General features: G+C 41.7%; 1 protein-coding gene across 1 annotated transcript in view; it reads right to left on the bottom strand.

The window, feature by feature from the left end:
- Positions 1-1,211: 1,211 nt before the first annotated feature.
- The window catches only part of GALNT16 (polypeptide N-acetylgalactosaminyltransferase 16), a 76,776-nt gene continuing 50,313 nt past the window's right edge, over positions 1,212-27,674 (bottom strand). The window contains exons 6-15 of the mRNA XM_072115488.1: positions 26,237-26,358; positions 25,121-25,208; positions 22,519-22,603; positions 21,679-21,782; positions 15,328-15,454; positions 12,457-12,549; positions 10,472-10,555; positions 7,839-7,980; positions 7,638-7,754; positions 1,212-1,987 (exon numbers count right to left, since the gene is read on the bottom strand). Of these exons, the coding sequence (XP_071971589.1) occupies positions 1,850-1,987; positions 7,638-7,754; positions 7,839-7,980; positions 10,472-10,555; positions 12,457-12,549; positions 15,328-15,454; positions 21,679-21,782; positions 22,519-22,603; positions 25,121-25,208; positions 26,237-26,358 (1,100 nt within the window). The 3' untranslated portion in view covers positions 1,212-1,849. The remainder of the gene's footprint in view (positions 1,988-7,637; positions 7,755-7,838; positions 7,981-10,471; positions 10,556-12,456; positions 12,550-15,327; positions 15,455-21,678; positions 21,783-22,518; positions 22,604-25,120; positions 25,209-26,236; positions 26,359-27,674) is intronic.

A 27,674-nucleotide genomic window follows, 5' to 3' on the forward strand; every position in this document is an offset into this window, starting at 1 on the left:
CCTTTCTGGTGTGGCACGTGGTACAGGGAGTATTTCGGAGAAAATTACCTTTGAGGTCCTTGCCCTGAGCTTATGGCCTAAATCTCTGAAATCATTTTTAAGGACCTTCCACCTACCTGTTACTTTGTCATTAGTGCCAATGTGGACCATGACCGCTGGTTCCTCACCAGCCCCTCCCAGTAATCCATCAACCCGATCCGCAACATGCCGAACCCGAGCACCCGGCAAACAACACACTGTTCGGTATGCACGGTCTTTGTGACAGATTGCCCTGTGTGTTCCCCTAATAATGGAATCTCCCACTACCAGCACCTGTCTGACCTTGCCTGTGCTCCCATTACCCTTCTTACTGGAGCAGACATTCCCCTGGTTACTAGCGGCCACGTCTTTCTGCAGCATTGCTACCCCAGAGCTGATATCCCCCTCATCCACCAGCCTGGCAAACTTATTGGGGTGCACCAGATCAGGACTAGACTCTCTACAACTCTTCCCTCTACATGTTACCCAACTAGCTGCCCCCTCACTCTGCACCTCCATACTTCCCTCCCCACAACCATCTTCCCCAGAGAGTTTGTGCTCCAGGAGCAGCAAACTTCGTTCCATATTATCAATTGCCCGCAGCCTTGAAACTTGCTCATTTAGATCCAGAATCTGGGCTTCCAGATGAGCAATTTTCACACACCCCACACAGCAGTATTCCCCCTCGAACGGCTGTTCAAGGAAAGCATACATGGCACAGGATGTACACCGTGTAGCAATGCCACTTATGGAGTCCATTATTCTAATGGGGATTACAATATAAATATGCACAGAAAGAATTTACAGTCAAAGTAACACAAAACACAGAAGTTACCTGCTAAAGCCCCTCAAACTTAAGTCCCTTAAACCTAAGTCACACTTATGACACTGCACACACTTGGGATCAGTGCACAGAATATGTCAAAGCCATCTTTATCAAACACAATGACATTTAAAAAACTTTAGCTAATCTTTCTTTTTTTCTCTTGAGAATCGCTATTTCTGTGCACATTGATTTTCTGCATAACAACCAGGACAAGGACCGATTGAGTCCCCAAAATCAACACTGCAGAGGAATTGCTTACAATAAGTTATTATTAGCTTATTATAAAATACTGCTGTCTTTTAGATACAGTTTCCATTGATGGGGAACACTTATATTAACCCTTTCGGACAATCAGCTTGGTCATATAGACATTAACACAGCGCTATAATCCCCCAAATGTTTATTACATGCAGAGCTAAGTCTTAGAGGGATGAGTACTCAGGGTTGCAAGTCTGAGCCCCTAACATTTAGAACTACGTGTGTGATGAACGATTATCTGATTCCTTCATATGGACTATGATGCGCGGATGTGGCGGATTACATCCCAGGCTATTACGATGATCTGTAACACATATCACTTACTACATGAAGTAACATGGTCCTAATACTTGTCAAACCTTAAGGATGGAGATATCCTGGTAGCCTTAAGAAGAGTGGCATTGTTTCATTGTAACATCACATTTGTACAGGGGTTCCACGAAATCTTGCTGTGCAAAGAATAAATAAACTTGCTAGCAACATAGGAGTAAGGACCAAAATGACCAAATATGATACCGAAAATGAGACAGTCATGTTGCATCTGCCACATCCAAAAGCAGCAAGTCCCCCTTACAAAAAAAAAAAACAAAAAAAACATGACAACATCATGTGGTGCCACTTGTGGTCTGGCAGTGTCTAACCACCTATAAGGAGTCTTTTTTTGTTATGAGAACCGGGTGGTCCGCAAAATGTTCCAGTGTCCATTCTTCATGGACCAAGTCCATGAAAGATTGTGGCTCTAAGTATTCAAGTTGCTTGCAGAAGCTCCCACTGCTGGCTGGTTAGATCCGACTGGCAAGGGTTAATCAGGACCCTGGAGGAATGAGTATCCAAACACATTGCGCTGCTCAGATGCTGAAAGAAGTGTCCTTTCAACTTCCATTTCTGCAAAATACATGACATCGGAATCAAAGTCAATACAGTTGTAATGGCCCTTACAAAATAAATCACTTATATTATATTGCACCAGTCCATAGAGCCTGATCACTATGTCTATAACTGGTTATTCAGCTGAATCTTATCTGCCTGGTAAGGGAGGATTTAATTGTTAACCAATTATAACTGTTTAATTAATGTCAATACTTCCCCGAGGTTCCTAATTGGTGGATGCCTGGAACTCCACCCAGAACTCCTCCTGAGAGGACACAAAGCCTGCAGACAGCAGCCTGCTGCTGCCTCTCACCTGAGGGTAATCCCTCTCCATCAGGCCTGCTGCAGCCCTGTACCTATACAGGGTCTGCCCTAACCTTGCTGCCCAAATAGCTTCTATCTTCTCCAACCCCAAGTGCCTGAATCTGGGATGTGAACTTTCTTTACCAGACTGCGTCCAATCAGCTCCCTCAGATGTTGGCAGATATGACCTCAGCCTGCTACTGTTGCTGCAATGAAGTCTTGGAATAGAAAGACTATAAGTTTGATGTTCCACATCTTGTCTCCACGTGTGATCACTGACTGCCACTAACATCACGGCACCCACACTACTATTTACCCGGGATTCCTACATAACAAATACACTAGGAGTGCAACAGGGGGAAACCTCCATCATATTGCAGCATTCTCCTCTTCTTGCATCCCCTCGCTGGACCGGCCCAGTGTGGATGAGGCCTGTTCCATCTGGACCAAGCGCCCGTGACTAGTCTAGCACTAGGCTGTGCTAAAGCCAGCCACTCAGGTACCAGGGGAATCCAGTTGCTCCCAAGCCATTAGGTGGGAGGACATTGCACAGTGTTCCAGTAAGGCTTCCGTAGCTCACTTTATAGCATTTTTTGTGTGAGTGTCAGAAATTTTCCAAGCCATAAAAAATCCTGCATATTCAGCAGATTAATACTAAATTTGTCTACAATGCTAAGTTTTGGTCCCAACTACTCTTTTTCTGAAATAATTTTAGGTTATATATTGATACCTATAAAAAAAAAAATCTTCACTTCTGGGGTCAAAGGTGGTTTAGATGTTTACAGTTACCCTCCAATCCAAAGTAAAAATGTAACCTCCTATAGTCAATGACAACTAATATACCTGGCGCTCCATTGTCCATTCTGCGCCCTCTTTCCAGGTCAGATACTATGCAAAGTGTGCAAATCCAACACACTTCCTCCTGGGTAGATTGAGGCGGGGTAGATCCTGCTTTGTAATAGTTGATGCTATAACCCTCCTTCATGCAGGTGGTGCTGCCCTGAGGTAAACAGCTCAATTTACTGCATAACAGGTGAATCCTTGCATTTTATGGTATCAGCCAGTGAATCTATGAGGATTCGCAGTGGTGCACATATAAGACAATTTTTCAGGGTCTGGATATAAGCTCTTATGAAAGCAAGTCATGACCTTTACAGAACCAGCCTGGCATTGATATAAGAACTTCACGACCACAGCTAGTAGTTGTTATTCCTCATCAAAGTCAGATGAGATGTCATTGGGTCCCTCATACTGAGTGCCGGGCCCATCTTCCCAGACAATAAAGCATCTGTCATCAATGAGATCACGTAATGTGGCAGATGGAGCACTTGTTTGACATTTCATAGGATGTTCTTTTTCAGAACCATCAGAACTTTTGGAATGAAAATAAGACAAAGAAGAGCCAACTGCCAACATTTGACAGAAATGTCTCTGGGCAATCTGCTGCTGGACAGACATCATGTATGGCGTGGTGAGAAATCGCCACTTATCAAGCAGAACCGTACATCTGCTCATCGTGACTGACCACTGTCATATCAATTAAAGAAAGAACTAAATGTTCTATTGAGTTAAAGCATAAAATTGTAATATATAGAATCTACATGGTGCGTGGGATGACCTTACTGGTTATGTTGTGCAGACTTGTACAGAAGTGTAGTATGCAGAGTACTGTATGAGTGATCAAACCCCTGGGAGAAGGGACTTTAAAAAATAAAACGGGTAAGAAATGTCTTTAAAAAAAAAATGTAAAAATTGAACACAGAAATTTAATAAAATGACCACAATGCACAATATTTAAAATTTGGGGTAAAATGGTTAAAGAAAATTAAGTAAAAGTGATCAAACATCCTACCAATAACGGACCTAATAAAAACCCGACAAAATGTTTGCAATAATGACCCCTTACCACAGCTTTGCACACAAACATTGTTACCAGTATAACATGTGTACTCTATGTGATATAACGGGACCTGTGTGACATCACATGACCAGGTATATAACGAGCCGTACACCTGTGTGACATCACATGACCAGGTATATAACGAGCCGTACACCTGTGTGACATCACATGACCAGGTATATAACGAGCCGTACACCTGTGTGACATCACATGACCAGGGATATAACGAGCCGTACACCTGTGTGACATCACATGACCAGGAATATAAAGAGTTGTGCACCTGTGTGACATCACATGACCAGGCATATAACGAGCCGTACACCTGTGTGACATCACATGACCAGGGATATAACGAGCCGTGCACCTGTGTGACATAACATGACCAGGAATATAATGAGTTGTGCACCTGTGTGACATCACATGACCAGGGATATAACGAGCTGTGCACCTGTGTATCATCACATTACCAGGGATATAACGAGCTGTTCACCTGTGTTACATCACATGACCAGGGATATAACGAGCCGTGCACCTGTGTGACATCACATGACCATGTACCGGATATTAGAAATTATATAACACAAGCATTATCAATTAATTGCTTAAAGTGGACAGCTCCATTAAGATCATTAACCCTTAAAAAAACAACAACGTGTGTTTATTGCAGCACCATGAACTAATAAATGTGGACCATCACCTCTGTGAATGGAAAAATAAAAAGTTGTGCCTTGTAGGAAGCGGGGAGTATAAAGTGGAAATACTCAAGGAATTAAAATCTCAGCCTAAGGCTACATACTGACTTTTCGAACTAAGACTCATTATTTTTTAACATCACCTAATTTTAGGCCGAAAATTTGCTGCTTCACAAGATGTCTTTTTATTTGGAGGACTGTATTTTCAATCCACAGCTCCAAATCCCCTAGACACGGAATAATGATCCCATGCTGGCTGCCCGCATGTACCACTAGAATACGATATACAGGCAGTCCCCTACTTAAGGACACCCGACTTACAGACAACCCATAGTTACAGACGGACCCCTCTGCCCACTGTGACCTCTGGTGAAGCTCTCTGGAAGCTTTACTATAGTCCCAGACTGCAGTGATCAGCTGTAAGGTGTCTGTAATGAAGCTTTATTGATAATTCTTGGTCCAATTACACCAAAAATTTTGAAACTCCAATTGTCACTGGGGCAAAAGAAAAAAAATTGTCTAGAACTTCAATTATAAAATATACAGTTTCGACTTACATACAAATTCAACTTAAGAACAAATCTCCAGACCCTATCTTGTATGTAACCCGGGGACTGCCTGTACTGTTCTACCTACATTACACATGTAAGTCTTTAGGACTAGTGGCGATAATATGTATTATGTTTAATCCATTTACGTATGGGGGATTTAAAGCTTTTTATTCCAAAAGAAGGCTCTATTCCTGCTGTGATTATATATTGTGTTGTGTTTCTATATAGGTTTAAGGAATATCTCTGTGTGTGATATATTTACTTAATGTATATATATCACACAGAGATATTCTTTAAACCTATATAGAAACACAACACAATATATAGTTGCAGCATATTATATATATATATATATATATATATATATATATATATATATATATATACATATATATACATAAAAGTCCACTAGACTGTCACACGGGTTCTGATATTGGCAATATTATTATTATTATTATGGAGTCTCTGTATTAGGATAGTTGCAGATGGTGATTTTGTTGGGACAAGCCTGGTCTGTGTTCCACCTTACTTAAAGCTTAGCTAAACTTTTAACAAATAGATGATTAGTGCCAATGAAAATAGTAAACTTTGTAATATACTTTCTTAAAGAAATTTGCTCCTGTCTTTTTCCCCTTCCTTTCCTCCTTCTTTAAGAAGTTTGTGTGATTCATATTTTTGCCTTCTGACAGCTGAGAGATAAAGGAACCTGATTGAGTGTTAAGTAGGTGAAGTATCATGGAAAATATTCTCTAGTTATGGAAAGAGTTAATCTTTAGCCTCATTATCTTTCTGGTGGATGGAGATGGGCATACTTTCAGATACACTGCTCACTACAGGAGAAAGAGGAGAAACAAGGGACAGACAAGTGTTTTACTTAATGAAGTATATTCCAGGCAGTCCCCGGGTTACGTACAAGATAGGTTCTGTAGGTTTGTTCTTAAGTTGAATTTGTATGTAAGTCGAAACTAAATATTTTATAATTGTACCTCCAAAACAAATTTTTTTTTTGGTCTCTGTGACAATTGGATTTAAAAAAATGTTGGGTTGTCATAAGAACCAGGAGTAACAATAAAACTTCATTACAGACGCCTGTGATACCTGTTACAGCTGATTATTGTAGCCTAAGGCTAAAGTACAGTAAATTACTAATTACCAGAGGGCCGCTTGTAACTACAGGTCGTCTGTAAGTCAGGTGTTCTTACAAAGAGGACCGCCTGTACAAAGCTTACTATTATCACCTGCTCTACCTATTTTTGAAATTAAAAAAAATAGTTCAAAGGTTTAGTGACTCTTTTACAACCCAAACCCAGTACAGTTGAACTGACATGATACACACTGTCCAGATAAATTGGGTTCAGGCTGCTGAATTTGGAATTTATGACTAAATTCATAAATGTACAAGGGGCCTACATGACCTTATAGTTACCTTATGGAGTTGAATCGTACTGTTAGATTTCACTGGAGAATCTGCAGCATTAAGGCCCCATGCTGACGAATGTATGGGGGACATTGATATGACCACATCACGGCCCTATAGATGTCTATGGCTCCTGGTTATGGTGCAGTAAGCGGTCTCACTTCTCAGTTATAGAGCCAGTGGGCTGCATAGAAAATATTGGACAAGTCCTATAATTTGTTGTATTATGGTGCCGACCTCTCGGCTTTCAATGGAGAGAGGAGGGGTAAGGAGTGCTCAACCCTCCTCCCTCATACACCCGGCTGTATGCATTCATGTGCAGGACATACTGCTGCAGGAATTAGGAATTAGGAAATAAATATATATATATATATATATATATATATATATACACACCGTATATATGGATTTTTTTTGTTTAAATTAGATCCATTTACTGTGTTGTGACGGTAAATCACTGTGGATATGCCACCATTCTGTACCTGTAGCCATCACATCCAAGGTGTCTCTAAAGAAAGGTCAGGAGCATAGCCAATATAGGTGAACCGCCTCCTCCTACTAGCATACGTCTTAATAGTGCAAGAGGTTGTCCTAAGGGTAGAACTCAATGGGACAAATCCCATTCAAACCAATTAGCGTAAGGTTATTGATGGAAATGATGGAATTTTTACTTCGAATCCCTCCCATATCAGTTATGATCTTTCTGGAGCATTACATCAATGATCCACAAGCATTAATATGCTGTCACATCTCATTATGAGGTTATTGCCATGTTGTACACTAATGTTATAGCCATAGTTACCTGTCTGCTGTCTTTTTGGTTGCAAGGTTCAAGCATGACCAAGGCTCCGGTAGAAAATGATGTGATGGACAGGCATTTATCTTGCTGTCGGATTAACGTGTCAGTGAGCACCCACTCCTGGAATAGAAGCAGCCAAGGCATGAATACGACTTTCTTTGCAGACACTGAAGTGGCACCCTCACCAGCACCCACTTCTCTTACCTGTGTAGCTGGAGCAGTGCTTGCAGTCCCCTTGCAGCTGCCGACCCCAGCCAGAGTATTCCCTGCGGTGTCTGGTCCCTGAGACTCCAAACAGTTTCCTCCCTGCTTTATTATTCCTGTGATCACTTCCTTCTCAGGGATCCTAGTGGAAAATAATATGTTTAATCCCATGTATTTGTGAAATTAAAACAAATTATATTCCCTTTAATATCTGTATTATAGTATACAGCAGAATATGAAAGTATGCTTAGATTTCTACTGCACCCATCAATACTTGGGTTCCCATACATCAGATTATCCATTCATATTTCATGCAACATGGTAGCGAAATTCCAGAGGGGAACTGATTCCAGAAATTATCCGATTGTTCTCCATGGGATTGTGTCTCCCACCAGACACATTAGGGGTCATTTACTAAGGGCCCGATTCGCGGTTTCCCGACGTGTTACCCGAATATTTCCGATTTTCCCTATATTGGGGGGCACGGCCGAACGAAAACGCGACGGATTCGGAAAAACCGCCGCATTTAAAAAAAAAATGTGTCGCGAAATTTGCACTTACCTTCACCAGGTATAGGCCGGTGAATTTCAGGGCACTCCAGCGGGCCTCGGTGGACTTCAGCGCAGCAGCGACATCTGGTGGACGGCGGAGGAACTACCTTAGTGAATCGCCGGAAGACCCAAATCCACCGCAGAGAATGGGCCGCTGGCTCGCAACACATTATTTTTTTTTAAATGCGGCGGTTTTTCCGAATCCGTCGGGTTTTCGTTCGGGCACGCCCCTGATTTCCGTTGCGTGCATACCAGCACTGATGCGCCAAAATCCGATCGCGTGCGCCAAAATCCCGGGGCAAATCGTCGCAAGTCGGAAATATTCGGGTAACACGTCGGGAAAACGCAAATCGGGCCCTTAGTAAATGACCCCCATTGCTTGTGGTTGACTCCACCTTTTGGTTGACATTGAGCACGACAAAACCACGCCGCTTTCCACTGGACTAAATGGCCTAAACTTAGATGTTAACAGAACATTCTTGGTGGAAAAAGGGTAAATCAGAGTCTTTGGCTCAGATTTATCAAGCTGTCTGAATGTCAGAATATTTCTAGTTGCCCATGGCAACCAATCACAGCTCAGCTTTCATTTTACCAGTGCTCATGAATATTTTAAAGGGGAGCTGTGATTGGTTGCCATGGGCAACTAGAAATATTCTGACTTTGAGATAGCTTGATAAATTTGTCCCTTTGTCTTCATGGAGACTGTAATGCAGGGCATGGAGTCTACAACAAGATATTCTCCCATAGAAGTAATGATTCCTTATTCCTTTCTACATACAGGGCTTGATGGTACATGACATAATAACCCTGCACACAGAGGGGGGCATTTTTTATTGGCTTTATGCAAATTTATTGACTGACACGTTTTCTTTTTTGTTCCTACACCTTGTGCGTCATATTTATTATATGAAGTGTTTATTGATGGGATGTTTTATTGTTGGTTTTTAATTTTGTTTGTATTATTATAATAATAGGTAAATTACATTCTTGTTTTTTCTTTCTTGTAAACTGCAGTGCAACAATAACCCTTTCTGGGATAAATAAAGTTAATCTAACGTAATCTAATCAATTATACGTCTGTGCCACAATTTCGCTTCTTTTTCAACACTCACAACTTTTTTTTTCCGCTCAATTTGGGTGCAGCTCTTCAATCACTTATCTTGTATTTTTAGTTTTTTTTTCTCAAATATTAAGTCCCTGGCCGCATCTGCCATGAGATGGAATGAAGTCCTTGCCTCAGGCGGCAGATTGCGGACCCTTGTATGAGGCGCTGGATTGCTGCCGGTAATACGAACTTGCCAAATGCTGGCAAGCCCCTACTACCTGAAAAATTAATTACATCGGCACCTTTAAGGTCATCATGCACACCGGCCTGAGTCCCTACAGACAGCATGGCTGCTGGCGCCAGAAGAAGAGGACGAGGATCTGCAGGAGATCGCCGGGTTCTGGAGGTACCAGGTTTATTATTTTTTGGGGGGTCCTATATGATACTTTGGGAGAGTCTGTGTATATCCTAAGGGGGAGAGGCTGTGTTTATCCTAAGGGGGAGAGGCTGTGTATATTCTAAGGGGGAGAGGCTGTGTATATCCTAAGGGGGAGAGGCTGTGTATATCCTAATGGGGAGAGGCTGTGTATATTCTAAGGGGGGAGGCTGTATATATCCTAAGGGGGAGAGGCTGAATATATCCTAACGGGGGGAGGCTGTGTATAGCCTAAGAAGGGAGGCTGTGTATATATTAAAGAGGAGGAGAGGCTGTGTATATTTTAAGGGGGAGAGGCAGTCTATATCCCAAGCGAGAGAGTCTGTGTATATCCTAAGGGGGAGAGGCTGTGTATATCCTAAATTTTCCCATTTTAAATTTTCTCCTCAGGCAGCAAAAAGGCTAGAATCGGACCTGAGCAAGTCTACCAATTTCTAAACCCCCTTCATGAATGCGGAGTGTCATCTCTGATGCTCATTAGTTCATAATACAGTGCACAAAATACATTTAGGGCGTGTGCCGCAATATAAAATTGCAGTGCAAATCATCATTAAAACCAGGCACCCCCCCAGTATGTCCTGGTCCCGTGCTATTTACTTACTTCAGTTCGGGGTAGACATTCTGGAGATACCACTGGAATGTTTTACAGCTCAGCTTCTTTCTTAGCTCCAGTCTGTCAGACACACTACAAAGAGAAGGAGACAATATTGATGGTCAATGTAGAGTGTTAGATTTTTCCAGATTAAAGAATACCTTGTATCACCTCTAGAAACCACAACACCTTGCATCTGGTATGAATGCAGTGATAAAGCTCCCACAACTTTTGGTGAAAAAAAACCCATTTTCCTGCAGCCACCACAAGGGGGTGCTCAGTACAAAGGGATTAATACAGCTTTTTATAAATTCATTGGAAGCTGTAAAAAAAATCTAGCATTTCCCACTGAGTCACCCCTAGTGGTGGCTACATAAAAGTGCATCAATGAATGTCACACAGAAGTACAAACATCAGACCAGGGCCTAATAGCGGCCGCATTTTTTGCCTATTTAGTTGGTAGAGGTGGTAAAAATGTATCTTTCAAAACATTGGGGCTCATTTACTAAGGGTCCGTCAGACGCATATTCGTCGGGTTACCCGCCGTTTTGCGCCCAATTGGGATTTTGGCGAATCGGCACTGCCTTGAATGCGACAGAAATCAGAGTGCGTGCCTTCGGACAACCCGACGGATTCGGACAACGCGCAGGATTTAACAATTAGAATTGTGTCGCAAGATGCGCACTTACAAACACTGGGAAGAAGCAGGTGAACTCCGGCGGACCTCGGCGCAGAAGCGACAGATACAGGAACTCAGGCACACGATGTTAGTGAATCGCGCCGGACCCGAATCCTCGTTGGACAACGCACCACGGGATAGCGACAGCACCAGGTAAGTAAATCTGCCCCATTATTTTGAAATAATGCAGGAGTTAGGTGTGCACAAAGTATATTGGGCAGAATTCAATGCTATAGAAGACTTGCATGTCAGCACTGGCTGCCTTTGGCAAATGCCCCAAGCCTGTCTAATTAACAAATCCACTCCAATTGGTAGAGGAGTAAGTTTGTTGCCCCCTGCTTTGCCAAGTTGTGGTGTGTTAGAGAAGGGTTTTGTTGCCCCAGGCAAAACTGATACTTAAAGGAACTCTATTATTTTATATGTTGCTGGTGGGCAACTACTATATAATCGGTCCATAGATGTGGCAATTGAAGGGGTATACAGTGCATTCATGATCTATGCCTGTTGCCTACATTTGCCTAAAGGGAACCTGTCATCAGAAATGGGCCTATTAAACCACTACCAGTATTTTGTCAAGCAGCTTAACAGCTTCTAGATATTTCTTTCATGGACCAATGTGGTGGCATCATCCACAAAATCAACTTTCAAGTGAGATGTTAATTAACTCAAGTCAGGGAGGCGGGGAGATCAAGCTAAAGTCAAGCTCTTCCTGTCTCTGAACGCCTCCACCCATGTTATTGATAACATGTGCCAGACTTCAGGAGATCTGATCGATGATGTCCCTGAATGCAGGACCATAATTACAGTGAAGGGGGCAGGGAAAGCTTAACTTCAGTGTTAAACTCTCCACCTCCTTGACTTCATAAAACCAAATCACATCTCACTTCAAAGTTGATTTTCTGGATGATGCCACCACACCAGGCCTTGAAAGGAACAGGATTTAGAAGCTGCTCAACAGGCTGGTGGTGGTTTATTAGGTCAATGTCTGATGACAGGTTCCCTTTAAAATGGGGGGAGCTTTTGCTTTGTTTGATTCCTTAAAACGGAGATGGTCTTGCAAGGTAAATAAAATCCTAACAAAGTGATCCGCCTCTATCAAACAGCTGGTCACCCAGAGAACACAGTGTAAGCATATAATATTCATACCACTAATATATTCCTTAAATCTAAATATGCTATTGGTCTCCTACACTACACGCCTACACCCAAGATCTCATTTTCATGTTAACATGAGAGTGCTGACATTTCAGAAGTAACAAACATGCCCTTTAAGGGTTATCCAAAAAGTATTTTATCTATGAGTCAAAAAACGTACCTTCCAAATGATTTTCCTATAGCAGAAGGCCGAGCCTGGTAATAATACTGCTTATATTCATCCATCCAAACCTCAGCTGTGCGTTTGGTGTTCCTAAAAAGGTGAGAAAATGCAATTTATCAAAGGGTTAAAAAAATACAATGTATACCTTGTTATTTGGTACAGACAGGCAATAAAAAGTAAGCAACTCCAGATTAAAATAATACATTAGAATATGGTTGTTGTGGGGCTTGTGGATGGGGTAAGTGTACATTTAAAGAAGTGAAGAATTTCTCTTTTAAGGCCTACACTAAATATGATTTCTGGGGAACATTTTATAAGGAAAGTGCAGTCTGATCTGTATTCAGCATGTTATAGAGGAGCTGTTAAAGTGTTAAAGTGGAGCTGAGCAAATTATACATAGTGTCCTACCTGCAGGCAGCATGTTATAGAGCAGGAGGAGCTGAGCAAATTATACATAGTGTCCTACCTGCAGGCAGCATGTTATAGAGCAGGAGGAGCAGAACATATTATACATAGTGTCCTATCTGCCAGCAGGATGTTATAGAGCAGGAGGAGCTGAACAGATTGTACATGGTGTTCCATCTGCATTCAGCGTAATATAGAGCAGGAGGAGCTGAGTGGTTTGTACATAGTGTCCTATCTACAGGTAACATGTTATAGTGCAAGATGAGCTGAGCAAATTGAACGTAGTGTCATCTGTAGGCAGCATGTTATAGAGCAAGAGGAGCTAAGCAGATTGCACATAGGGGGTCATTTACTAAGGGCCCGATTCGCGTTTTCCCGTCGTGTTACCCGAATATTTCCGATCTGCGCCGATTTCCCCTGAATTGCCCCGGGATTTTGGTGCACGCTATCGGATTGTGGCGCATCGGCGCCGGCATGCACGCGACGGAAATCGGGGGAGTGGCCGAACGAAAACCTGACGTATTCGGAAAAACCGCCGCATTTAAAACAAATAATCTGTCGCGGAGCTTGCAATTACCTTCACTCAGCCCGTGCCGGTGAACTCCAGCGTGTTCCGATGCTTTTCAGTGCAGCAGCACCACCTGGTGGACGTCGGAGGAACTACCTTAATAAATCCCGGCCGGACCCGAATCCAGCGCAGAGAACGCGCCGCTGGATCGCAAATGAACCGGGTAAGTAAATCTGCCCCATAGTGTCCTATCTGCAGGCAGCATTTTATAGAGCAAGAGGAGCTGAGCAGATAACCTAGTGTCCTATTTGCAGGCAGCATGTTATAGAGCAAGGTTGTACATAGTGTTACATAATGTTCTCTCTAAAGGTAGCAGATTTACACATAGTTTTGTACAAAAGGTATTAGATTAACTTGTTGTTTATCAATTTATATCCCATTTCACATTATACTAAACAGAAAGGAACTGATACCAGACAGCTCTTAATTTCACCTCCCCCATTGCACTACACATCTATACATGGCTGATCTAAAAAATTATTTATATAAGTGGAAACAAAAAGCTGGACGTGGTTTCCTTTTGTAAACGATTGTTGCCATTTCTTGGAACAGACCATCATTACATTGCAGATTTTACATGTTATGCTAAGACATAACTCAGATTCAATTGATCAGCAAATGGATTTGCAGATTTTGGCATCTGGATCTGCCAGTATCCTCGCTGCCATCAGCATCTAACCATTAATAACATTTCATTACGCCGTTTATGGATTTTTCCATCTAGTTTTTATAAAACAGACATCTGTTTCACTGACAATTATATTCTAGGTGTGACATCACTTATATCAATTGTGTTTTGCTGATCAATAGTCTTCTACAGTAAGAATATTCTAACGTATACAGCACTAGCCAAGTATATCATCCATAGGTAATATAGTAACACTATAAAAGTGACTGCAATTTCCAAAAAAAAAGTAATATCTGAATTTTCTTAAAGGGGATGTCCAGTCATGTGAGTTGCAACTTCTTTCGGTTTGCTTTTGTGCTATCTTGACCTTGTCTGTGAAAAATAATCAGAGGCTGGAGACCACAGGCACAAGTTTAGTTGTTCATCACTATACACAGGAATCAATCTGGTTATTGTCCGACCACTGTGTTCCCATAGACATTCAATGTAGCTAATGTCAGAATGAAATTCCCCTGGGCCCACCAGGTAAAATGATTCTTCATTATTCATTAGTAATAAGACACAACTAGGGTCCAAATTAGGTTGTTTTCTGGTGTATCTCCTGGGTTGGGTACTTGGTCATAGCCAAATTGGATCCTCTTTTGGGCCAGTCTTATAGCTAGTGGAGCACCAGGAAGCATGTTTGACCTGCTACTCCACTGTTTTTGTGATCAGTGGTGCTCTAATGCAGGGACCCCCTCATCAGATTGTTATCCCCTATCCCAGTAGTGGCGAACCTATGGCACTGATGCCAGAAGTGGCACTCAGAGCCCTCTCAGTTGGCACTTTCCATGTTTAGCATTATTTTAATGTGGAGCATCCTGGTATACCTGCAGGAAAAGAGAGGTGGTAAGGACAGGGTCAGGTTATCATTGGAGCCCCTTCTGTGCGACCCCTGAATCCTACTGTTTCGGGGGCTGTCAAGTGAAGCTCCAGCGACAACTCAAATTTCCTCTCCTTCTGACAAAGATATTGGTGCCCTTAGGCCCATTGAGAGCTGATGGTACAGCACGGAGCAAAAAAATTGCAATAAGTTACTGCTTGAATTGCTGTTTTGGCACTTTGCAAAAAATATGCAGGTTTTGGGTTGCAGTTTGGGCACTCGACCTCTAAAAGGTTCGCCATCACTGCCCTATCCTATAAAACAGGACAATCATATTACATTATACTGCGGTACAAAATTTACATACTACACACTAAAAAACACAAACCATGAGGAAGCACATACTTGATATAGGTCAGGGCATTGCCATCCGGAAATTCATAGGGGTGTCGCTTTCTAAACACATGACCAACGCGGCTGCAGGGTACGATTTCTAAGCTACCTCCGCACATCCACACCCGGAAGGAGAGCTCTGCAAGACAACAGGTCAATAAGAATTCAAAATGTTGGATATGGTTCCTTTGGACTGTGGAAGTTCACATTGGACATTCTGATTATTAGTTATATCCATTGTAATTGTTCAGTTCAGACTGTACAGTTAATACACAATAGCAATGCAGAATGGGGACATGAAATGTAGTATTACCATCTGGGTGCAGCCATACTGGTTGTCTATTTGGAATTTCCTTTTTAAAAAACTAATCATGAAATAGTTAATTTTTATTTTTTTTTAAACTGTATTTATTGAGAATTTTTTCAATTTTATAAAAGAACAAGACCCCAACATAGTACAAACTACGAAATGGTTAATTTTCCAATGATACTGAATATTACTGTATAATATTCTCTGACTATGTATGATAATCTAAATGTGATAACCATATACAGTATCTGCTCCTACTGTTGTAACTTGAGAGGAAATATCTGATGTGAGTCGAAAATAATCACTACTTGGACATCTGTAGTGCATATCAATGTAACTTGTTCAACCAGAACCAGAATGTACTAGATATTTAAGGGTCTTTGAAATATTGATGATCCATCCATATCAGATGGGATCCATCTTTAGGATAGGTCATCCCATCAATATCAGATGAGTTGGGGTCTGACCCCTGGCAGCCCATCGATCAGATGATTAAAGGGGCCACAAAGTGCCTGAAAAAGTAGTGCTTAATCCACTGCCAGGAGTTGTTCCCCCATTGATTTGATATTGATGACCTTTCTGTAGAATAGATCTCATCAATATTAAAGTCCAGGAGACACCTTTAGAGTATACATAATAGATGGGATTTTGCAAGGACAGGACATTGGGTATGAAATATACATCTGTTCTTTTAAAGCTTTGATTTACAAGTTTTCAACTATATAGGTAAATGGAAGCTGCAGGGTACAGGGTAAATGCAATGGTGCATTAGATTAGCCCAGAAATGATGTCAAAGCTAAATGCCAACTGTACCACCATACATTTATCGAAGACCTGTCACCCCTGACTTTCTGTAACGGTTATATATAAAAATTCTAGATCTTCCCTAATCATGACATCATGGTGCACTGTTCTTCTGTTATTACTCCTAAACAATATATGACCTTGTGAGCTAACATTCTTTTTGTCAATGTCTTATACAGTCTAATACTGGCAGCAGAACTACCGTATATATAGTTTTGATATTGGGCAATGGCATACGAAGAATAAAAATTGCAGACAGCATACCCTTATAATCACCAATAATACAGGTAGATGTGGAGGGTGCTCGCAATTCTTCAGCCCTGATCCAGGGTCCATTATGCATCAAATGATATAGTAAAGGACGGCAGCACAGCAGAGGAACAGTTAAACTCACAAGGATTGTTTCGATCGCAAAGCAGGCTTTGATAAGGGTCACGCATTCACGCATTCGGATAAACGTGTCTGGAGAAACAGTTCCTCTCTTTAAAGGAAATCCATTATCAAAATCCATCATGATAAACCAGAGATCATTCCTCATAGATTCAGGCACCATGACTGTGTTATGTTTATTATCCATGTCCTCCTTCCTTCTCAAATAAACTTTTAAAATTATGCAAATGAGCCAGAAAGGCTCTGGGTGGCTATACCAGAGCCCCTTCATGCTGCAGATTCACAGGCTGTTACAGTGTGGAAGGAGCACTTCCCCTCTCCCACTCTGCGGAAGTACAGCAGGCTGAAAGAGGGGGGAGTGCTGCGGGGGCAGGGAGAGGGTTTGTTCTCCTGCACAATGTAACAGTCTGGAAAACAGAGCATGGAAGGGCCCCAGTAACACCCGCAGAGCACTTCTGGCTCATTAGAATAATGTTAAAAGTTGAGTTGATTTTAGAAGGAAGGAGGCGATGTATAACAAATATAAGATTACCACAGTTACGGTGCCTGGAGTTAGTGTCCCTGGTTTATCATGATGGATTTTGATGGTAGATTTCCATTTAAGTGGCTGCAGACCATGAAATCAATGCATTGGGGCTCATTTACTAAGGGTTGCGCTGCTCACTTTGTCCGGACTTTGCACTTTTTCAGGGATTGCACGGCTTGGACAGGTATTTAACAGGTCTATGCACTGAGATTTTGGCGCATGTGACCCTTTTTGTGATTCGGACTGACCGCGGGATTTAGCTTTCAAATTGTGTCGCAAGACAATGCACTTACATGCACCAGGAAGAAGAAGGTGAACTCCGGCAGACCTGAGCGGGGAAGCGACACATGCAGGGTATTGGGTGCACAATCTCAGTGAATTGCGGCACAGTGCATTCTCGTCAGACAATGCACTTTCGGTGAACTCCGGGGAGGGGAAAGTAAATGTGCCCCATTATCTTTGTAATGCATGGAAATATACATATATTTACAACAGCTAATAAATCTCATATACGGTAAGTGGAAGAGTCAGGATAAACAACATTTTATGCAAAAATTATAATAATATAGCTCTCCATGGTAAGAGGTGCTCATCGAGAATGGAATATTGTTCAATGTAAAAAGGTTGGGAATAACCGGCACAGACACGTCAAGAGCGGCCCTGACATCCGAGGTTGACTTCATCTACAGATTACATTTTTCTAGCACAGAATATAAAATATATAAACTCTGGTTTCCATGAGCACCAAGGACACGTTTTATTAAAATGTGCTTTGTAAAGAGCAGACCCCCTGGCACATAATGGGTTAACTGACAGTCGGATTTTATAGCCTCTCATCTATGTAAACTGTGCTGCATTTACTATCTCGCAATATATGGAGCTTCAAATCTATCTTTTTTTTGCCAAGTTAATAAAGTCTCATAAAAATCACAGACAGACACAGGAGGCAGCGGCTTCACCCACACACTCGCTGCAAATCATAAGATTTATGGGGAGACTCAGGCAGATAAATAGCTGGAAGAATGATTCATCCTTATTTTATGGTGCGATAGATAAATGGGTCCAAACTGGCAAATTCTGTACAGAGTTTACTTTTTACACCACTGCAACTTTAGTCATTACTCATCGGTGCCCGGTACGGCAGGAGATGACAAATACATGCAAATGATCACTTACTGATCGTCTGTTATAGTCACGAGAGCGACCAACGCAGAGTGCGCCCAGAAAACAGCCAGCAATGAAACAGCAGATGACTTCATGTTCATTGCATTTTGGGCTATCAAACTAATTTATTAGGTTTATATAATATGTTTCCTTTTTATGCATAAACATAAGGCAAAAAGCTACTTGATCATCTACAACACAAGAACTCAGGATTCTAACTATGCTACTCTACCTACAGTGCTGGCAGCCCATATTTTCTTTCTTAAAGGGAACCTGTCACCAGGGACCTCATTTTCACTAAAGACAGGTTGCAAAAGCCCATTACAGCTGCAGTGCAAATACGCCCTTCTGCCTTCTCTTACAATATAATTGTGTGTTATATATCTTGCATCCTGACAGAATCCTCTGTTTAGTCCTAGGGGCTGGGCTTTGATTTGGGTGCATTTCAAAAAACAACACGTGACTTGTCTGTGCTGCTTACTCCTCAGCTCTCAACCCCCACCTTTGTGCCCGTGTACAGCTCCTCCCTCCCCCACTAATGTCAGCTCACCAGGCTGTGACCTCTGTGAAGGAACAGGAGGAAGGAGCTGTACAAAGCACAAAGGTGGGGGCTGAAAGCTGAGGAGTGAGCAGCACAGACAAGTCACGTGTTGTTTTTTTAAATGCATCCAAACCAAAGCCCAAACCCTGGGAATACACAGAGGATTCTCTCAGGATGCAAGATATACAACACACATTTATATTGTAAGAGAAAGCAGAAGGACGTATTTACAATGCAGCTGTAATGGGATTCTGTAACCTGTCTTTAGTGAAAATGAGGTCCTTGGTGACAGGTTGCCTTTAAAGATAAAAATTTCATCTTTCAGATAGCATCAGACTTATGTTTCTGTGAGTTACAGAACCAGGGAAATGGGCAGTACAAGAAATAAGTGGGAGCTGTATCTTTATCTGCAGCTTGCATTTTCAGCTATGTCTTTAAAGGGGTTGTCCACTTTCAGCAAACAATGGATAGTGTTTGTGTAAGGAAAAGTTATACACTTTTCCAATACACTTTCTGTATCAATTCCTCACTGTTTTCTAGATCTCTGCTTGCTGCCGTTCTACAGAAATCTGTCCATGGTCATGTGATGGACACACCATGAGGAATTGATACAGAAAGTATATTGAAAAATTGTATAACTTTTCATTATACAAATAATATCAATTATTTACTGAAAGTGAACAACCCCTTTAACTGTTTGTATTTCCGGATCTATAACTCCCACAACCACAAGTCTGATATAATTTGAAAGTTGAGATAAAGATTACACTATGTTTATAGGTACTAAAAAGCTGAAGATAATGGTGTTTGAAGTGACATACCTCCTCAAGCCCCTAAAAGTGGTTCATCTCAGATAAAATATGGCTTCTCCGCTCATTATCATATACAACTTCGGATTCCATTTTTATTGTTAAACAAGTAAGATTTCACAAAAAAAGAGGAAACTCTATAAAGGACATTTCATACCGTATCTGGGGGTCGAGAATTTTAACATGGAAAATCTGGTGACAAAGCCCCTTTAAGGAGGCTTCCAACTACACATTCATTGAACTAAGCTGGGAAAGAGGTCCTACCAGATATAAATATTCATCATCTTCACCTATTCAGTTCTAACACTTCCTGCTGAGCTATACGTCCTGGTGTCATTCATGAAATACAGTATGTAATAGTTGTGGCTCAGCCAATCACTGGTTAGAGTGGTGACCAACTTCAGCTGTGAATGTGAAGATAGGCAGTATCGTAAAAGAAAATTGTGGGTGGGGGGAGGATTAAATGAGGGTGAGTTTTTATGTGTTATAACTTCCTTTTTTTATAGGGGCAACTGAAGTGATGCTCACCTTTTAGTCTATAAGTGACTCATCTCAGGAAAAAAGTGACTCTTCTTGGCTTATTTGCTATTGCAAGTTTCTTAGGCAAATGGTTGAGATTAAACATAAAAGAGGGGATGTTAGAAATAATGTTTTATACTCCAGCTGAGGCTGCTAATAGTTTTGTGGAGCAAAAGCTAGTGACAAAGATATTTCTAGATGATTGAGGTATTCCAGACTTCGTTTTGGTCATGCCACTTGACAAGTCAATCCACCTAAGAAGATTTAGCACAGTTCCTAATCTACATCATATCATGAGATATCATTTACTTTCCTTGCCACCTTTTCAAAGTTCGACCAAATTGTCCTAGTGTTACTGTAGTGATACCCCTTGTCTATGCCTGTGTGGTAAACCCAGTGGGGCACATTTACTTACCCGGTCCAGTCGCAATCCTGCGGCGCTGATTCGGATCTGCCCGGATTCGCTAAGCTCCCGATATCCACCAGGTGTCGCTGCTGCAGCGAGGTCCGCCGGAGTTCACCTTCTTCGTCCTGGTGCATGTAAGTGCTGATCTTGCAACACAAATTCTTTTTTAAATTCTGCAGTTTTTCTGAACCTGTCGGGTTGTCTGACGGCCACGCTGCCCGATTTCTGTCGCGTGAAAGCCGGCACCGATGCGCCAAAATCCAATCGCGTGTGCCAAAATCCCGGGGCAATTCGGCGCAAATTGGAAATCGTCGGGAAACCAGCCGAAAGTGCGTGATTCGGACCCTTAGTAAATGAGCCCCATTGATGCAATATTCAGCCTTTGACTTATTCTTTAAAAACAAAAGCGCCAACCTGCAACTTTATTCATGCCACTTTGCAGATTATGTTACAAGTTGATTTTGCTCAGACTTTTTTAGTATAAGAAGACATTTGTCACATAATAAACGAGTCATCTTTCTATTCACTGAGGAATACAATGTGATCTATTCTTTTTTGCCTTCATTTGATGAAATGCCTAGTAAAGAATCTCATTAGGGCCGAATCGTGCAGTCGAGCTCCTAAAATGTCTCTTGTTTGGTCTCTTAATGTAAGAAAATGTCTCACGATAAAAATAAATCACTTATGACACTTTATTACAAGCCTGACTTCAGCAATGATCCTTTTACGCCTACACTACTGTGACTCTGTAACAAATACCCAGCTGCACAAATTCGCTTACGCTGCCAAGCAACTTCACACCTACTGTCGCAGTTCTTTCTATAGAATTTATTCCCTTCAGTAGACACATAGCAAACTACATACTGTAATAACGAAAAATGCAAAAAACCTTACCAAAGTTTTCTCCTCCCCAGATGTCCATCTGTGTATCGTACTTCCCCAGCTGGTTAAACCACGACTTGTCAATCACAAATATACCACCAGCGATTACAGGGGTCCTAAAAGAAGAAAAAAAGAAACCAAATGCAAAGGCAATTGTTATGAGAAAGTCTTCATCTTTACAAATTCAGTACAATATAAAAGTTATTCTCCATTCACATTTTCTTGATGAACCAACATCTGGCCCACTAAAGCCCCATTCATTTCTAAGCTACAGAATTGTATAAAGTGCAAGTCAAGAATGCAGTATATGCGGCAGGTTGTACCAACTTTGCGCGTTAATCCTTATCTACAGGACAGGGGATAACAAGATGAATGGAGAGGGTCCTATAGCTGGGACCTGCCATCGATCACAGAAACAGGACTCCCAGCAATCCTTAGAATGGGGATCCTGTTCTCACTAATGGGTGGAGTGGCTGGACCAACAGCTGTCCTGCTGCTCCATTTAATTATATGGGGGAGTGGGATATTGCTGAGCATATCGCTCTACTATCTCTGGCACATAGGAGTTACAGAGATAGCTGAATGCTGTGCTTGGTAATTTCTGACACTCCCATAGTATAGGGGCATGCATGGCTGACTTACTGCTCCATCAATTAGTAAGAACATGACCCCATTTTCTAGATTGCTGGAGGTGGGGAGGGCGTTCTCATTACTGGTGAGGTCCCATCTGTTGGACCTTCACTGATAACCTTGGAGTGCCCTATCCTGTTGATAATGGTATAACTTGTAAAGTTGCTACAACCTCTTTAATACGATCTCTCTTTTTTAATCTTTTAAGAAGGTAAATCTCACCGTATTGAGGAGGTTGGGTCTGTACGGGACATCTTTTGTTCTATGGGAATTTGTTCCCACTTGAAGTGAAGACTCCAGTCAAAACCTAATGAAAATACGATAAAAGAGCGGTAATTAAAATCCACTTTTGGAAAAAGAAGCTTCAGTTTTACCTACAGTGATTTCACTGCAGCAATTTCTCAGATCTTAATAAGCTCTTCACATTAGTGTAGGTTGTATGTAAGAGGCTGTAATAAGGCTGCATTTTACAGGAAGCATCTATGTACTATCAAGGTTGGGATTAGGTCCCATCTTGTGAAATTTAAAGGGGCTGTCCAGGAATATACATAGTAGTTGCAAAGATGCCAGTTAGAGCAAGGAGATCAACCCATATAAAAGACATAGGGATCTTAGTGTTGAAATACTTACCCCTCTGGAGTTATCCAGAGTTTCCGGCATGCACCACTAGAAGACTATTTGAGCCAGAGAATAATTGTGACATCAAAACACTTAGCCAACTAATACATCCAACTGAACCATGCTTTAAAACTTTAGCTAGAAAACTTTAAAACTTACCACCTAGAAAAAATACCTATATACAACTAAAATCATTCATTATGACATACTTTTCCAACCTGGTGGCCAAATGACAACAAACCTTTGATTAGCTACTAAAAAACTGTAACTTTTAAAAGCTTATTTCAGAATTATACCAAATATTTGGATGTAGGGGTTTGGACGACTATCCCCAACTGAAATTGGGAAAGAACCCTCAGAATACAGGACACATCAGAGCAAGGGAATTTGTTAAATGATGGATATTGAGTGCATCATGGCGTGAGACCCACTTGAAGCTCCTGTGCTATTTATGCATCCATATTGCAACCAGATAGAATAACTCAAAGCCCCAAATGCTCAGTACACAGCACAAATGTACACCATTCCATATGGTCCTGCTCAACAATTCAGGCTTCTGGAAGAACATTCAAACATTCTTACTAACAATGTACGATGATACCATTTACCCCAATGTCAATGTCGCATCGGACTATAAGGCGCAGGGTCGGGGGCGTGACGGAGGTCCGGGGGCGGAGCAGAGACCCGACGGGACGCGACGCCGAGAAGAGACGCGGAACGCGGGGAAGGTGAGCGGGGAAGGTGAGGGGGAGGTGGAGAATAACATACTTACATAGGTCCCCGCTACCGGAGACAGCAGATCTCCAGCGGGAACTGCAGACCACGCGGCAGAAGTTGTTCGTGCCGCGTGGTCTGCAGTTCCCACTGGAGATCTGCTGTCTCCGGTAGTGGGGACCTATGTAGGTAGGGTCCGCTGCCCTCATATAGGGCGCACCGGACTATAAGGCGCACTTTGGATTTCCAAGGAAATCCAAGGCTTTTAAGTGCGCCTTATAGTCCGGAAAATACGATAATCATTGGCTGGAACCGTCTGCAATAATACTCAAATTGCTCATTACCTTTAGATAGATAGATTAGAGGCAATAAGGAGAGAAGACATAAGAACTAAGTCATTCTTCAGAAAATTGAGGATATATATAGAGAAACAGTTATCTTATGCAGAGATAAATTCTCATTTTGGATTCACCACTTGGTATATGACAGAAAACATGAAGGGCAAGCTGGAGAAACTGAAATTGTCAAATTGTCAGCCTGTGGCAACACCCTTCACTGCTGGTCTCTGTTTGTATACACAGGTCGGCAATGCTGTCCCAACAACAGCCGTGCACCTGCTACAGCAGAGGTTTCAGGCTGTAGCAAGCGGGCAGCTGTGATCATGACAGCACCGCTGGCCTCTGTATACACACAGAGGCTCAGCAGTTACAGGCGGAACAGCGGGTAATAGGGAATCTGAAGAGAGGTAAGTTTAAGAGGTTTATGTTTTTTACAGTGTGAAATTGTCAACCTGTGGCAACTCCCTTCACTGCTGGTCTCTGTTTGTATACAGAGGTCAGCAGTGCTGCCCCAACAACAGTCATACACCTGCTAAAGTAGAAGCATGGTGGCTGAGTGGGTAGCACTTCTGCCTTGCAGTGCTGGGGTCCTGGGTTCAAATCCCACCCAGGTAAACATCTGCAAAGAGTTTGTATGTTCTCTCCTTGTTTGCGTGGGTTTCCTCCGGGTACTCTGGTTTCCTCCCACACTCCAAAAAATAAAATATACTGTTAGGTTGTTTAGATTGTGAGCCCATGGGGACAGGCATGCTTTGACATGCTTTGTGAAGCGCTGCGTAATCTGTGTGCGCTATATAAATAAAGAATTATTATTATTTATTATTATTAAGTTTCAGGCTGTAGCAGGCGGGTCATGACGGCACCGCAGGCCTCAGCAGTGACAGGCGACACCATGGGTGATGGTAAATCTGAAGAGAGGTAAGTATAAGAGGTTTATTTTTTTACAGTCCCAAAGCAATATATTATTTATTTTATTTCTGGACAACCCCTTTAATAAAAAAAAAATGTTTTTAAAGTGTGCTGCTGTATTAAATGAGTCTAAAGCAGCGTCAGTAGCACCAAAGGTGGGGGCCAAAAAGAAAAAAAAAATCACATAGTATTTTAAACGGAGACATCACTGTACAAAGTATTATAGAAATAGAAATCTTACTCACCTCCCCTGAGATCTGCAGAAGCTGCCAGATAAGCGAAATTATCCAAACTAATGACATCAATGATTGGGCTAACGACACGGGTGTGATCCTAAATAGTATAAAAATAAGTGCAGTTTAGTCAAAACACATCAGATATTTGGAGAGAAAAAGATCACATCAGATATTTGATAATATGACAGTTTAATGGATTTTCTGAGACTTAGATAATGACATCCTATCCTTAGAGTACGACCTCACATGGCAAATGCATTGCATTTACAAACGCAATGCAAATACCCTAGTTCAGGGTTCGGATGATCGCATACAATCGGTAACCACCACTATTTAAACAATGCAAAACACCGGGTGATAGTTACTGATCGTAGGCATGGAAAACCTTATGCAATCGGGCCAAGCCCCTCCTCCTGGCATTTGCAATGTGATTGTAAACACAATGCAAGCACCACACATGACCCCCTGCCTCAGGATAGTAGAGGAAAACCTAATCATGAGCTATTATAGGTGGTGGTGTCTTTAGAGAGGGCTGAGGACATCTTGATTTAATAGCAAGCACAATGTTGAATTTTGCACAGGTGGTCCCTGAGTTAAGGACACTCGACTTACAGATGACCCCTAGTTACATACGTCCCTCTCTGCCCACTGTGACCTCTGGTGAAGCTCTCTGGATGTTACTATAGTCCCAGACTAAAATGATCAGCTGTAAGGTGTCTGTAATGAAGCTTTATTGATAATCCTTGTTTCCATGACAGCACAAAATTTTGAAAATCCTATTGTCACCGGGACAAAATTTTTTTTTTGCCTGGAGCTACAATTACAAAATATTCCAGTTCCAACTTACATACAAATTCAATTTAAGAACAAACCTAATGAACCTATCTTGTATGTAACCTAGGGACTGCATGTACAGTATATGTAAATAGACCATGTAACCCATGAACATGATAAGACTGAAGAGGACACAGAGCTTGCTTAATTGGTGGGAGGGATTAGAGCAAGTTCTGGGAGGTGGACCGCCACTGATGTGACATCACCGATAGGTCTATCATTGTACAAATCCTGAACAACACCATTTATGATTATTTAGAAAATGGGAGGAGAGACCTTGACAAAACTCACCTCCTTTACTCTCTGAAGCAGAGGCTGAAGCCACTCATTGTTGACCTCACAGTGGCTGTCCAAAAAAGTGAGAATTCCAGCAGTAGCAGCTTCAGCTCCCCGAACCCGAGAGCGGATCAGACCTAAAAGGAAACACATGAAAAGTCAAGATTTCCTCATCCTAACCCTGCAGTGATGACAGTCTGATAAGTCTATATTGTAATAAATGGATGTATAAGTATTAGGGTTCATGCACGTAGCTGTAATATGGCTCTTTTTCATAGAATTAAAGGTTATATCTGTACTACTTAATAGGATTGGAAGTTCTGATCCCCACTTGCCTTACACATCTGAACCCACCAAACTCTATAATTTATAGGAGGCTTAAGATTCATAAAATAAACCCTACAGACATCAACTACATGGTCACTTTGTAGAGCCACTTGTTTAGAATTAGTAATCCACTTAACCTTTAACCTCTCATAGTTAAACCACTGAGAAACCATAATCCTGCAATGTAAATACTTTAACATGCTGCCCACACTCACAAGACCAGAAGGCCGGGAAATGTTGGCAAAAGTTTCAGAAACACAGACCCAACATAACATGCCAACAAGCTAATATTGGGAGATTTCACAAAATACACTGGAAAACATGTCAGGCCATGTCAAAAGTGTCAAGTTATTAGCACTTTGCTAGGATGTGCATATGTTCAAGCCTCTAATATGTGATCGGATGTAATTTGTTCACGCAGTTTCTACAGCATTGCACTTTCACACATGCAAACTATATTAGAACATATTTTCACAGAACACTGAGTTAATGAACACGGAACAAATATTCTATTAAAATGCAATCTTGAAGATTGGAGCAATTATAACAAAGTAAAACCATTCATATTTGCACATGATTAGTCCAATTCAGAAAGAAGTCTAGAAAAGATCTGTGTGTGCCGCATGTATTGTTATTACTGGTTTGGAAGATGGTAGACTTTCTTTTGTGGGTCGAATAATGCAGCAAAAATTGTGCCAAAAATGTGTCAGGAAACTAGAAGTGCAGGAGAAGCATCAGCACTGACACTCTGTAAAGTGAGAAGACGCAAAAGAAAAAACCCTATGATTCCTCAAGAAACAGGTGCAAAACCATTACAGGGCAACTACCACCAGGATGAAGGATGGTATGCAAATGAGCCTGAGGGACTCTAGGTGTTAATGCAGCCTGAAACCCCTGAGGCTCCTTTGCATTCCATCCTTCATCCTGGTGGTAGATGTCCTTTAATATATGTGCCCCATTGCACCTACACTTTAATTTACACTTGCTGTGAAGTTGAATGCAATCTGTTTATTCACTAGAAGCAGCCAGTACCAGTAATTGTATGTCACTGTGCCATTAAGGATGTTCAAAGAGGGCTCACATTCTGAGCTCCCTTCAAAAATTCTGGGGCACATTTACTAAGGGT

This window comes from Engystomops pustulosus, chromosome 7, assembly GCF_040894005.1.
Source record: "Engystomops pustulosus chromosome 7, aEngPut4.maternal, whole genome shotgun sequence".
NCBI lineage: Eukaryota > Metazoa > Chordata > Amphibia > Anura > Leptodactylidae > Engystomops > Engystomops pustulosus.